The 14,370-nt window shown below is 35.6% G+C and overlaps 1 protein-coding gene across 1 annotated transcript in view; it reads right to left on the bottom strand.

The window, feature by feature from the left end:
• Nucleotides 1-14,370, bottom strand: part of LOC138318439 (ral GTPase-activating protein subunit alpha-1-like) — a 93,497-nt gene that overhangs the window by 77,206 nt on the left and 1,921 nt on the right. The window contains 10 exon segments of the mRNA XM_069260784.1: nt 1,378-1,449; nt 1,765-2,023; nt 2,672-2,810; nt 3,104-3,242; nt 3,552-3,673; nt 8,233-8,404; nt 8,563-8,606; nt 9,847-9,904; nt 10,611-10,660; nt 10,915-11,025. Coding sequence (XP_069116885.1) covers nt 1,378-1,449; nt 1,765-2,023; nt 2,672-2,810; nt 3,104-3,242; nt 3,552-3,673; nt 8,233-8,404; nt 8,563-8,606; nt 9,847-9,904; nt 10,611-10,660; nt 10,915-11,025 — 1,166 coding nt within the window.

The following is a 14,370-nucleotide window of genomic DNA, read 5'->3' as shown; positions in this document are numbered from 1 at the left end:
ACCCCGCCCCTCAGGCCCCGGGGGGTCAGCCCCATCATTTGTACAATTTTGAATCCCCACCCTATAAGGATGCTACCATTGCATTATGGGTGCTATCCCATGCTTGGTTTCAGAGAAGAAGTCGTTTATATGGAAATAGCCAAATGGACCCCATTTGACCCCGCCCCTCAGGCCCTCGGGGGGTCAGCCCCATCATTTGTACAATTTTGAATCCCCACCCTATAAGGATGCTACTATTGCATTATGGGTGCTATCCCATGCTTGGTTTCAGAGAAGAAGTCGTTTATATGGAAATAGCCAAATTGACCCCTTTTGGCCCCGCCCCTCAGGCCCCCGGGGGGTCAGCCCCATCATTTGTACAATTTTGAATCCCCACCCTATAAGGATGCTACCATGCTAACCATTGCATTATGGGTGCTATCCCATGCTTGGTTTCAGAGAAGAAGTCGTTTATATGGAAATAGCCAAATGGACCCCATTTGACCCCGCCCCTCAGGCCCTCGGGGGTCAGCCCCATCATTTGTACAATTTTGAATCCCCACCCTATAAGGATGCTACTATTGCATTATGGGTGCTATCCCATGCTTGGTTTCAGAGAAGAAGTCGTTTATATGGAAATAGCCAAATTGACCCCTTTTGGCCCCGCCCCTCAGGCCCCTGGGGGTCAGCCCCATCATTTGTACAATTTTCAGTTAGTAGCCCATAAGGATGCTACCAGCCAAATTTTGTTGAAATCCGACCAGCGGTTATGGAGAAGAAGTCGATTGTTGACGGACGGACGGACGGACGGACGGACGACGGACGACGGACGACGGACGACGGACGACGGACGACGGACGACGGACGCCACGGTATGGCATAAGCTCACCTTGGTCCTTCGGACCAGGTGAGCTAAAAACTGTTGATAAGTTATCAAGGAAACGACAAAAGTGTATACACAACAAACGTTTTGTTATACAGGAGACTAAATTTAATGAAGTCTGGTTAGCAAAAGTATAAAACGTAGGTCACAGTGACTCTCCCCTACCAATGGCAACCCCATCACCTCTCTATGAAGGCCCAGCGTAGTATTTTGCTCAATGAGCTAATCAGTTTTATCAAATGAAATTTAACTGAAGGAAAACTCAATTTACTTTCAACTTGAAATTCAAAGAGCAATTGGGTCAAAATAATTTAATAAAAATTATTTTAAAAAATAATACAATTTTAACAACTATCTATAGCTTAATCAGCCAAGATATCCTCGAGTACGTCGGCATAATAATTATGACACAGATAATATATTCATTTTAGTGTGAACAATAATGTTAACCAGACTTCATAAACACATTTGTCACTGTTTTGATGCACTCTTGCAAAAAGCATAACAGCACTCACTTGAAACCAGTCCTTGTAAACACCAATAACAGTTTTGATTGCTTTTGCATGATGAAAGGAGAAGAGCAGGGCCTTAAAAATGAAATGGAAAATAAGCTTAAATTTATGTTCAAGAAAATCCTGAAGGTATAGGATTTTTGGATAGAAAATTGATTTATAACTAGACAACCATAAAGATCTTTCTAGATAAGTTGCATTAACACACTAAATAGAATAATTTTTCTTTATGATGTCAACCAAATTTGTACTGTACACATACATAGTATCATTGATATTTAAATGAAATACATTCTAAAAATGTGAAAATAACTATTTTAATCAAAAGAAGTCTCTGTCTAGAAATTGATTAATTTTGATCTCCTGAATTCAAGATTTCTCATTTCTTACCTGTCTGAATGACTCGTGTACAATATTGACATTTTCTCTTGTTGAGAAAAGCACAGTTCTCACAATACTGTTGTCATTGTCAACATCCTCATAACACAGGCTTGAGTTGGCCGAGTCTGGCTCAGAACTATGCGACACAGTGGACAGGGTACTGGCATTACTCCCGGGCATGTGTTCACCTGTGGACACTTTATGGTCAGTTATGTCCTTTTGGTCATCTTCAGCCACTCCAGACTCTCCAACAGTACAACCAACATCACTGGAAAAAATATGTATAACAAACATCATATATGATACTAACCAGATTAAACATTTCATTTCAACAGTGATGGAAAAATTTTAAATTTAGACATTCTAATATGAACTCATTTCCTCCAATATTGTTTTTCTGTTTTGAGAGACAATATTGGCCAAATAGTAAATAAAGGTGTCCAAATTTCTACAAGCCCTTCACCTTTTGGTTGCAAGTTAAGAGGCCCAACTCAGGAGGTTGTCCTAGATCAGTGGTATTGCATTGAGAAACCTAGCAACCAACACTAAAACACACCTAATAAGACATTAAACATATTCAAACCAAAATTCCATAACATTTATATACTTGTTATTAATATGGATAGCAATTTTGTTTTATCAATTGGGACTGTGGTGGCCGTTTGGTTAAGATGGCCTTACAAGCCCTCCACCTCTCAGACGCAAGTTTGAATCCTGAGTGGGGCAGATGGCAGGTATTGGCCACCAGCCAGTGTTTTTTTCTACAGGTACTCCAGCTTTCCTCCATCATTTAAACCAGGCACATCCTTAAGTGTCCCTGCTGTTAATACACTAATAGGACAATAAACTTATGAAACTAAACCAAATGTTTTATCAAAATTAAATTTCTCTATCTTATTTTACTAAATGATCTTACTTATCAGTCTGCTGTTCTGGTTTATTGGAAATGACAAGGAAAAGTGCTAGCCATTTGATATAGGAATATCGACATTCCGCCACATTGACTGGTAGATCTTTACTCTTCATGTCCTGCATCTTCCGCTTTTCTGGCATTTCTGTAAAACAATGGGAAAATATACCAACAAAGATTCACTAAAATTGAGCTAAAGTTCAATTGATCTGTGATACAATGGGAAAATATAATAACAATGAATAGCTAAATTAAAGCAAACTTTCAATCAATTTCTCTAATACAATGAGTAAAGACACACCAACAAAAATACACAAAATTGAATGAAAACTGTTAACAATTTTTAATTGGAGGAAATATCAAGAGCAAAGCCAAAATCAGCTGTACACAAATTATATGTTACATAGCTGGCAAGTCACAACAGTACCAGGAACTCACCTAAAACAGGATCATAGATACTACTACTTCTGTCAAAGTCTGGGAGTAGCCATGTTAGGTATGTAGTTTTAAATTTGTTGAACAAGAATATAAAACTAGCCTCCTGCATCTCCTTATTCAACCATACAACTTTAGTTATCTATAAAAAATAATAAGCATAATAGTAATCTCCCATTATAAAAATATTATCTAATCACTGAGAAAAACACAAGGTCTTGTGCATTAATCTCATTATTTCTCTTTATTTGACTACTTTTTGAATATAAGTCTTCATCTTTCAAAATGTTGAAAATATTCTTCGTTGAACTGTATAATAAAGTTTTATGAAATCAAAATTTTGTTTTATTATTCACTAAATAACTCCTCGAACAGATTTCCAAATTTTTCTTCGTTTAATGACAATCACTCTTTAATAATGAATTTACTGCAAGGAACTGTTCATCTTTACCTCTGAAACCATGTCATGAAGAAGGCAGTCAAAGAAATGCTTGGTTAGGTTATCTGGTAACTTTTCACCACTAGCTGGTAAGATGGGTGTGATTTCTCCAGCAGCTATCAATCCACCACAATCTAAACAAGAAGCAAATGCCTGTATATAACAGATTATCTTTCAACAAGAGATCCCAGAGGGATCTTGGCGCCCACCAAAGAATGATCTATGTCTGACAATGGAAAGAGGGATCTTTTCCCTGCTTTTCAAACTTGTTCAAACACACTACATATAAAATTTGAAACAGATCGCTATAGTACTTTCTAAGACATAGTGGTAACAAACTTCAACAATGAAATCTAAGATGGCGGTCGGTTTGCCATCTTGTTTACCAATCAGTGCCGAAAGGCATTATGGATCAGTCCTTAAATGTACTATGCACAACTAGGGTACAAGGGGAAACTATGCATGGAATTTGAGAAAGATCCCTTCAGTACTTTTTGAGAAATATTGATAACAAACTTTAACTATCAAAATCCAAGATGGCCGTCAGTCGGTCATCTTGTTTCCGATCAGTCCCAAAATGCAATATGCACAATTAGGGTCCTAGGGGAACCTGTATATGAAATTTGAGAAAGATCCCTTTAGCACTTTTTGAGAAATAGTGGTAACAAACTTTAACCATTAAAATCCAAGATGGCCGCCTGTCGACCATCTTGTTGACCAGTCGGTCCCAAAATGCAATATGCACAACTAAGGTCCTAGGGGAACCGACATATGAAATTTGAGAAAGATCCCTTCAGTACTTTTTGAGAAATAGCAGTAACAAACTTTAACTATCAAAATCCAAGATGACCGCCTGTCGGCCATCTTGTTCACCGATCGGTACCAAAATGCAATATGCACAATTAGGGTCCTAGGGGAACCTGTATATGAAATTTGAGAAAGATCCCTTTAGCACTTTTTGAGAAATATTGGTAACAAACTTTAACCATTAAAATCCAAGATGGCTGCCTTGTTGACCAGTCGGTCCCAAAATGCAATATGCACAACAAGGGTCCTAGGGGAACCGACATATGAGATTTGAGAAAGATCCCTTCTGTACTTTTTGAGAAATAGCAGTAACAAACTTTAACTATCAAAATCCAAGATGACCGCCTATCGGCCATCTTGTTCAACGATCGGTACCAAAATGCAAAATGCACAACTAGGGCCCTATGGGAACCTATATATGAAATTTGAGAAAGATCCCTTCAGTACTTTTTGGTATAGCGGTAACAAACTTTAACTATCAAAATCCAAGATGGCTGATCTGATGATGGTGGGCTAAAAATATCAATTTTGAGTATTAAAGAATTTTTTTTTTCAATTCATGTCTATTTAAAAGTCAAAACTGTGTCATTATTTTCCCTGTGATTATCATGACTAAGAAACATTTGATACAGATAACATAAATATATATATTCGTTATCACAAAATAAGACCTTAAAGATGCTCCACGGCTGACAAATGGTATTTTTTTCACCATCAAAAACAGGAGCAGACCATTTAGTACTGTTCATCAGTCACAAAAGTCACTTACTTCACAACATTGGAAGTTTGAGCTTCTAATTTTACTTCAAGTTAAAATTACAAAAAATAGTTAACTGTACAGTCAAAATTGTTTTAAAAGACCTTCCAAAGGAGATTGAAAAATAGGTCGCATATGACAGTTGGTCTCTTAATTGAATCATCCCTTTCGAAGCAATTAAATACATGTATCAATGTATATTGTGGGACATGTTTTGACAGTTTTGTTGTACTAAAAACAGTCAAAATAATAGGAAATTATTAAATATATAATATATCACATAATCTAATACATCTTTTAATTATGTATTTAATTTTAGGCACTTTTATTTTTCAATTATCTATTTATTTTTTATTTATCTTTCTGTTTTTATTCATGAATAAGATTAAAAATTTTTAAAACAAATATTTGTTTAGGCCTACCACTTATATATCTTAATTAGCTACAAAATTACAATGTATTTAAAAGCAGAAAAAAAAAATAAAAATAATTTTTAATGTTTTTTTTTTAATTTTCTTTCATCATTTTATTCATTTATTTTATAGATAAAAAATGGAAAAAAAAATAGTGTGAAAAAAAAAAATTTAAAAAAATCCGGAAATCAGCTATTTCCGACTCCTCTGTTACTATCTCCCAAAATGGCTGCCATCATGCTTTAATAGCTACACTGATACATTTTCAGTACCATATTTTTACATTCATGTCGTTCTTATGTGAGTAAATCATTGTTCATCATTATTTTAGTTGGTTTTGGAAGTGATAATTCTTGATCTTTATCACAAACATCGTGAAAAAATAGCACATTTTCCTTGCAATATCCAGCTCAGACATGCAGACGGCTTCGGCCATCGGTACCGAAGCCGAAAGACTTATGCATGAATAAGTGCTAATTTATGTCAAAGTGAACACCTCGTGTATATAACCAAGCCATATGGATAGCTCTTTTGTCTTGCCTTAATGGGGCTGGGTTGGAAGCCCTACAGGATAGTTAACTGGCTTGGCTTAAGATATGAATAGAAGACAAATGCATGTGTGATTTGGGTTGTTAAATACAGAACATCGTGTGTTGTTGGATCCTAAAAGTATGGTCGCTTGTCGCATAAGACAGACGGTTATTTCATACAGATAGATTATATAGTCATTTTTGCTGGGAGGAATAATTTAGGTCGTTTAAGACAGAAGGTCGCTGAATTCAGAAGGTCGCTAAGGCAATTTTGACTGTATCTAGAAAAAATCCCGTGGCACTAAAACCTACAAAATAAATTATTATATATTTCTTTTTGTGTTAATTAGATATATATATACACGATTAAACACCAATTATTGTTCAAGTGATGGATAACATTTATGCTCTATTGGCAATGGAGCATCTTTAATAATAGCCACTATACTGAATATAGTCACCATTATTGTCAAGTGATTACTACAAACCTATTGCTTGTAAGTGTGTGAACTATGAAAGGTTCAGTAAAGGGCAGACTATTACAAACCAGGCCAGTCATTGATTCAGTAAAGGGCTGACTATTACAAACCAGGCCAATCTATAGGTTCAGTAAAGGGCAGACAATTACAAACCTGGCCAGTCTGTGAGTTCTGTAAAGGGCAGAATATTACAAACCAGGTCAGTTCAGTAAAGGGCAAACAATTACAAACCTGGCCAGTCTGTGGGTTCAGTTAAGGGCAGACAATTATAAACCTGGCCAGTCTGTGGGTTCAGTGAAGGGCAGGCAATTACAAACCTGGCCAGTCTGTGGGTTCAGTAAAGGGCAGACAATTACGAACCTGGCTAATCTGTGGGTTCAGTAAAGTGCGGACTATTACAAACCAGGCCAATCTATAGGTTCAGTAAAGGGCAGGCAATTACAAACCTGGCCAGTCTATAAAGGGCAGACAATTACAAACCTGGCCAGTCTGTGGGTTCAATAAAGGGCAGACTATTACAAACCAGGCCAATCTGTGGGTTCAGTAAAGGGCTGACTATTACAAACCAGGCCAATCTATAGGTTCAGTAAAGGGCAGGCAATTACAAACCTGGCCAGTCTGTGGGTTCAGTAAAGGGCAGACAATTACGAACCTGGCTAATCTGTGGGTTCAGTAAAGGGCTGACTATTACAAACCAGGCCAATCTATAGGTTCAGTAAAGGGCAGGCAATTACAAACCTGGCCAGTCTATAAAGGGCAGACAATTACAAACCTGGCCAGTCTGTGGGTTCAATAAAGGGCAGACTATTACAAACCAGGCCAATCTGTGGGTTCAGTAAAGGGCAGACTATTACAAACCAGGCCAGTCATTGATTCAGTAAAGGGCTGACTATTACAAACCAGGCCAATCTATAGGTTCAGTAAAGGGCAGACAATTACAAACCTGGCCAGTCTGTGAGTTCTGTAAAGGGCAGAATATTACAAACCAGGCCAGTCATTGATTCAGTAAAGGGCAAACAATTGCAAACCTGGCCAGTCTGTGGGTTCAGTTAAGGGCAGACAATTATAAACCTGGCCAGTCTGTGGGTTCAGTGAAGGGCAGGCAATTACAAACCTGGCCAGTCTGTGGGTTCAGTAAAGGGCAGACAATTACGAACCTGGCTAATCTGTGGGTTCAGTAAAGTGCGGACTATTACAAACCAGGCCAATCTATAGGTTCAGTAAAGGGCAGGCAATTACAAACCTGGCCAGTCTATAAAGGGCAGACAATTACAAACCTGGCCAGTCTGTGGGTTCAATAAAGGGCAGACTATTACAAACCAGGCCAATCTGTGGGTTCAGTAAAGGGCAGACTATTACAAACCTGGCCAGTCTGTGGGTTCAGTAAAGGGCAGACTATTACAAACCTGGCCAGTCTGTGGGTTCAGTAAAGGGCAGACAATTACAAACCTGGCCAATCTGTGGGTTCAGTAAAGGGCTGACTATTACAAACCAGGCCAATCTATAGGTTCAGTAAAGGGCAGACAATTACAAACCTGGCCAGTCTGTGGGTTCAGTAAAGGGCAGACAATTACAAACCTGGCCAATCTGTGGGTTCAGTAAAGGGCTGACTATTACAAACCAGGCCAATCTATAGGTTCAGTAAAGGGCAGACAATTACAAACCTGGCCAGTCTGTGGGTTCAGTAAAGGGCAGACAATTACAAACCTGGCCAGTCTGTAGGTTCAGTAGTGCTATTACGGCTACTGAGAAGTTCCTGTTGAACCCCGTCCCCTAAACCAGGCACCAGCTGTAGGAAGATTCTGTGGCACTCCTCTGATGCATTTCCTTGTAAGATCTGGTACCATATTATAAACAACCTCATGCCATCTTTTCTTGTCTGGAAATTAAAAGGATAATCTCAATTTAAGTAGCAGGTATACTGAAATATTATTTAATGGACATTATTACATATAAAATAGCTTTTAAAATACATTGGTTCCTGTAATGTTATTTTTCAGGAATACAAGCATCAAATGACATGAAGATTATACATACCTTCAGTGCATTGCTCGGATGTAGCAATTTTTTCATGATACGACCTGGGGGAAATAAAAGAGAATTTTGCATTTTAAGAAATGCTCGAACACCCTGATGATATAATGACAATCAATTTATATATTTTAATAACAAACAATAGGCCCATGAACCTTAACGGTCATCTGAGACAAAGACATACAGACACTATATACAGACCCTTGAAGTCGGTCATTGGTTTTTATAGATCTTACTTTTTAATCTATGAAGATTATTTGCTTCCATCAAACCTGAGAACTCAGAAGATATTTTGAAGTTTTAGTCATTTTGACCATATTTGGCCCTGCTCCTCTGATACCCCTGGGGGTTAGCAAGGACGCATATGGATGTTAAAATGCTATATCTCATGCTAATCATTCTAATCAACTTTGACTCATTTCCTACGAAAATTGAGCAAATAATGTTCATAAATGTGTCTTTTCTATATAATTAAAGTTAATTTTACACCCTCCCCTGGGAAAAACAAGAGGCGTAAGGGTCATATAATTCACAATTTTCGTAAAACACCTTTACACCTTTTAATCTATAGAGAGTATTTGATTCTACCATTTCCAGAATTTGATAAGGAGATTTTTGAAGTTAAAGCCTATTTGACCCCTTTTGACCCCACCCCTAAGGCCCCTGGGGGTCAGACATGGAACATTTGTTAATAGGATTCAATGGTCATCTCATACTGATAATTCTGACAACATTTGAATTATTTCCTATAACAAATGCCCAAATAATGTTCAAAAATGTGCTTTCCCTATATAAACTATAGTAAACTTAACCCCCCTCTCCTGGGGAAAACAAAGACCCTATGGTCATATTAATCAAACATTTTGTAAAGGACCTTTAGACCTTTCTACCTATGAATAGTATTTGATTCTACCACATTTGTGAGTGGAAAAGATTATTTTTGATTTTTTTTTAATTTTATCCCTTTTGGCCCCTCCCACATTACCCTGGGGGTGGCGACCATATAATTCACAATTTTGATTGCCCTTATGCCTTAGAAGGTTTGTGCAAATTTGCATTGAATCTACATCAGCAGTTTTGGAGAAGAAGTCAAAAATGTTAATTGTTAACGGACACACAACGCACGACGAGCGATGAACAACGACGGACAAAAGGCGACGGACAAAAGGCGATCAGAATAGGTCACTTGATACTTCGTCTTGGGTGACCTAAAAACTATTCTGACCTGGACTTCACATTTATGTACTTGATGACTCATAGAAAGATTGTAAATAAAATCCTATTTACCTATACTGTGGAACATCCATCTTTTATGTACTAACTCTGGCAATAGGAGCAAAATTTTCTGAAAAAAAAATCAAAAATCAAATTGTAAATATACATGTATATATATCCATTTTAATGTTTATTCTTAAATGGTTCAAGAGAAACCAATACTTAAAAATCTTTTGATAAGACTGATAGTGGTTAAGCTGTTTGAATTATATGTATTTTTTAATGAATTTGCTTTGTTTTAAAAAGAATGTTACTCAAGTTTGATTAAAATATATACCGTCAGAGACAATTATTTCTCCCACTATTCACCGAGTGGTATAGTTTTAGGTATAAGAAATTTGTCTAGGGTACATATGACAGAACACACACGCTAACCTTTTGAATCTGAAGTTCAGGTAAAACAATTAACTGTTACATGACTTTATGACTTCATACATTTTACTGGACATGCATTGTTATTTATTGTGGACATTATGAATATTGATGTGCAGTCAAAGGAGCAATGTTCATGTCACAGTGAAAATGCTTCTTTTTCGGCTATTATCTCATCTTTTCTTTTGTATATGGGAGAAAAAGAATCATTCCCTTCTGATGAGGGTGTGACAAGGAAATTACAACCTTCAGAACAAGCAAGCCACAGTTTAGATATTCATGAAGTAGCCCTCATGTTGTGATTTCAATCATAATCTCATCCTCTTGGTAGGGAAAGATTCTATTAATATCAGTATGTAAATTTTTCTTGCAATAATATTGGTAAGAAATAAAAAGAAACAAACCTCAAATATCTGAAGAATACTGTCCAATTCTTCTCTGTGTGCTTTGTTAGCTAAATAAAAAAGATAAATGTAGACATTGGACCTAAGTAATGAAACCATCATATACAAGGTTACAATTTCTGGTTGTCTTTTATCATTATTTTTTCAATATTATAGATATATATTTATTTCAGAGACTGAATTTAATTTGTATAAATATTTGCAATAAATTTAATAAAATATGTAAAACAAAACTGAATCCTATGAACCAATTACAATGAAACAAGTTTCCAAAATTTACACTTAACATGCATTTAATACTTACCCCTTTGCTTTAAATCTGCTTCAACTGTAGCAAAGTTGTCATTGAATATAAAGTAAATATGGGAATAGTTGGCTTCAAAAAACGATTTGGCATCTGGAACTTCATAGTTTTCTGTAAAATATGTGAGAACCATCTTGTTATAGATTTGAGGCAACATTAATACTGGTAATTCATTATACAAATTATAGACACAGATTACCTTTATAACTAATTAAGCAGGAGATTTCTTCATTGGCAAATATATATATATTATATAGTATATACATATATTTTTACCATACATATATTGAGATAATTATATTTAGGGATATACATAATTCAATCAAGATAATATTTAACCATTTTATAGAGGTTTTTCTTTAAAATACTCAGTTCAGTTAATATCACAATTATCAGATTGGTTATTGTATTTTTATATTGTCCAATGCAACAATGTTTCATAGCTTCAAGGCTGATTCCACCATTTTTCAAATGGTGCCCCTGGCAGCTGGATTTGGAATTTTGTATTTTGAGGGGAATTTTTCCGACCTCACCACATTTTCTCATTTAAATGAAATCTAACACTTTTCTTTAACATTATAGATTAAATTCTATATAATTATCTCCATTAATATACTGATTTGTGTGTCTAGCTTTTAGACAATAAATTTTCCTTGTTATCATTAAAGGTTTTGCGCAAAAATGACATGGATATTAAATTAAGCTTTTGTCTCAATATGACTTCAGCAAATACATCAGAATGGAAAGATTTTTCGACTGCCGTCCATCACAGATTTGACATATAAATATTATTTTTCTGGTGTAAGCAGCTTTCCTATACAAGAAAATATATGAAGTATCACTTTCACCTTTTAAAACATGTAATGAATTACTGATTTGCTAACTGTGATAATTTCTTTTAGACACGATAGCATCATGACTGAAATCAGTTTTATCTACAGGTATATCCAAGAAAATTGTCGTCATATTATTCAATATTCATACTTCAGTTTCACTTTGAACGCCGATGACCACCAAACTGTTCATATTACTCAGTGCTAAGTGGAAATATTGCAAATCTTCTAGTAATAATTATATCATTATTTACATGACTAAAAGTCATCAATGTTTTATTTATCTCCTATTTCAAATAAATAGCCAAATATAAAGTGATAAAAAAAAAGTGAAAGATGCGACATAGATTGCCGCTGATGTGGAGACTGCCAGGTGATCATTCAATTGTTTCTGGCAAAATAAAGGTGTGTCAGTGTTGTAAACTAGTTCATATATGCTAGTTCATATATATGCTAACTTCTTTGTATATCAATTTATTAAATCATTTTGTACAAATCCCACTTGCCTTTTTTAAATTTTCAATACAAATTGTTTCATCTCAGTGTGTTTGCTATTTCGATTACATAGAAGCTTGCACTCAAGTGCTACACATCATCTAAACGCTTTAAATGGCATGACTAAAATGCGGAACCGGAATTCCCAAACGACTTTTTTACGTAGAAAGTCACAGCTCACATGTAACCTGTTGGGAATTTTAAGATCAATCAGACAATTTAATATGGGGCCACTAGAAGGGGAATGGGGCCGTTTAGCGGCCTTAAAATGATAGTAGAATCAGCCTTGAGTTTATATTAGTGCATAGTCATATAAGCAATTTATGAACGGATATGGTGATTTTATATTGTTTTCAGATGAGCTTTGATAAAGCCCTCACAGGCCTGTATAAAAAACTGCAGGTCCGTCATGATCAGGATTTATACTGGAAATAATAACTTTAACAAACGGTTGAACCGGTTGTTCCGAATAAACGAAAACTGCCTTAGTAGATTCATGTATATAGCTCTACTGTCTAAATGAGCTACATGGTCGCCGTTGGTTGACCAAATTCAATGCTACTACATGTACTTTGTTTTCAAAACAGATATACCGAATGCTTGCACTTTCAGGACTAATATACTACACAAATCAAGGCATATAGCATTGATATATAAATTGTCTTAGTCTATGAATATTATACAGTTAAGAGCATAGCCCCGATTAGCATGGCGCCGCGCCGTGCCCTTTTTACCTGACGCCATGCCCCTATGACCTAACGCCGTGCCCTGTTTGTCCCCAGTACACTTCTACTAAACTACCAAATACCAGGTAGTGGCTTGATAATTAGGTAAACAAAAGAAGTGTGACCACTCCCTGACCCCCTGACCAACACCCCAGTGGCCCTAATTAGCAGCCTTGGGCTATTTCCACCTTGGCTTGTGGTGTCACTTTCAGGTCTGTGTATTACGTAAGCTGAAGTCAAGCAGCCGATCGGCAGCCTAGGAAACAATCAGCTGGCCTTTCAATAAGTTTTATGACTACAGCTAGTGAGCATTACTTCAAAAACAAATACTGCTTACAACTGTAAATGATTTACTCACGTTTTTAATGTTTAATAGGCCTATCTATATCGGATGGATGTCACAAGATTTGCAATCGTAATGGCCGCCATTTTGGGTGTATTGTAATAGTAGATCCGGAGGTATTGAATTTCAGGATTTTACTAATATTCACGTTTTTAAAAACGAAAACGGTATTATTTTTTTAGAATTTCGGTGTGAATTTATTTTTAGAAAAGATATTTTAATAATAATAAAATTATTAATAGCAAAGTAATTAAAATAAATCAAATTAAAAAGAAATCAACTTTTTTCTCTATCAGATTAAATTGAAATATTTTGCATACTACTCTCACACTTATCTGTATTTTCTTAATTTAGTGCTTGTAAATTTAGAACATTATTTTAATTAATCGTCCATTATTATGAAACATGTTATCTTATTCAAATCAATACAGTATTTTTAATATTTAAATAAAGATATATATTAAAATAAAGGTAATTGGATTGAAATAAAGGAATACATTTTGAATTTTCACATTCTTTTAATTAATATAAATGAAATTTAGATCTTTCTTGTGAATCAATTATAGTCATGATCATATGATCTGCAGATTACAATTTTCAAAATCATTTTTTTCACTCAGAATAATTAAATATATGTCCTGATATTACTTAGCAACTCAGAGAGTTTAAAGCATTTAAATGATATTAAGTTGAACCAGAATTAAATAAACAACAAGACAGTTTTAAAAATTTCCCCATGTATTGGAAGTTGTCGATATAACCTTTGTGCCCCTCTGATGGTTATTTATCGCGGTCAAGGTGCCCTTTTCAAAACCCAGCACCATGCCCTTTTTTTTCCTGTGGGAAACACTATGAATATTATACAGTTAAGAGCATAATGCTGATAATATTTCTATTAACAATGTAATCATTATGTTTTGCATTTATAAATTGGTCATTTATTGACTAATGAGTAACTACAGTGCCGTGCCAAAAGTATTCGATCACAATGACGGCATGTTTACGTCGTGTCAATAACATCGCTGAAAATGGCCTTGGCATTCATTGTAAACGTCACTGA

This window comes from Argopecten irradians, chromosome 3, assembly GCF_041381155.1.
Source record: "Argopecten irradians isolate NY chromosome 3, Ai_NY, whole genome shotgun sequence".
Taxonomy (NCBI): Eukaryota; Metazoa; Mollusca; class Bivalvia; order Pectinida; family Pectinidae; genus Argopecten; species Argopecten irradians.
The sequence above is the reverse complement of the archived record's forward strand: the minus strand, read 5'-3'. Positions and strand labels throughout refer to the sequence as shown.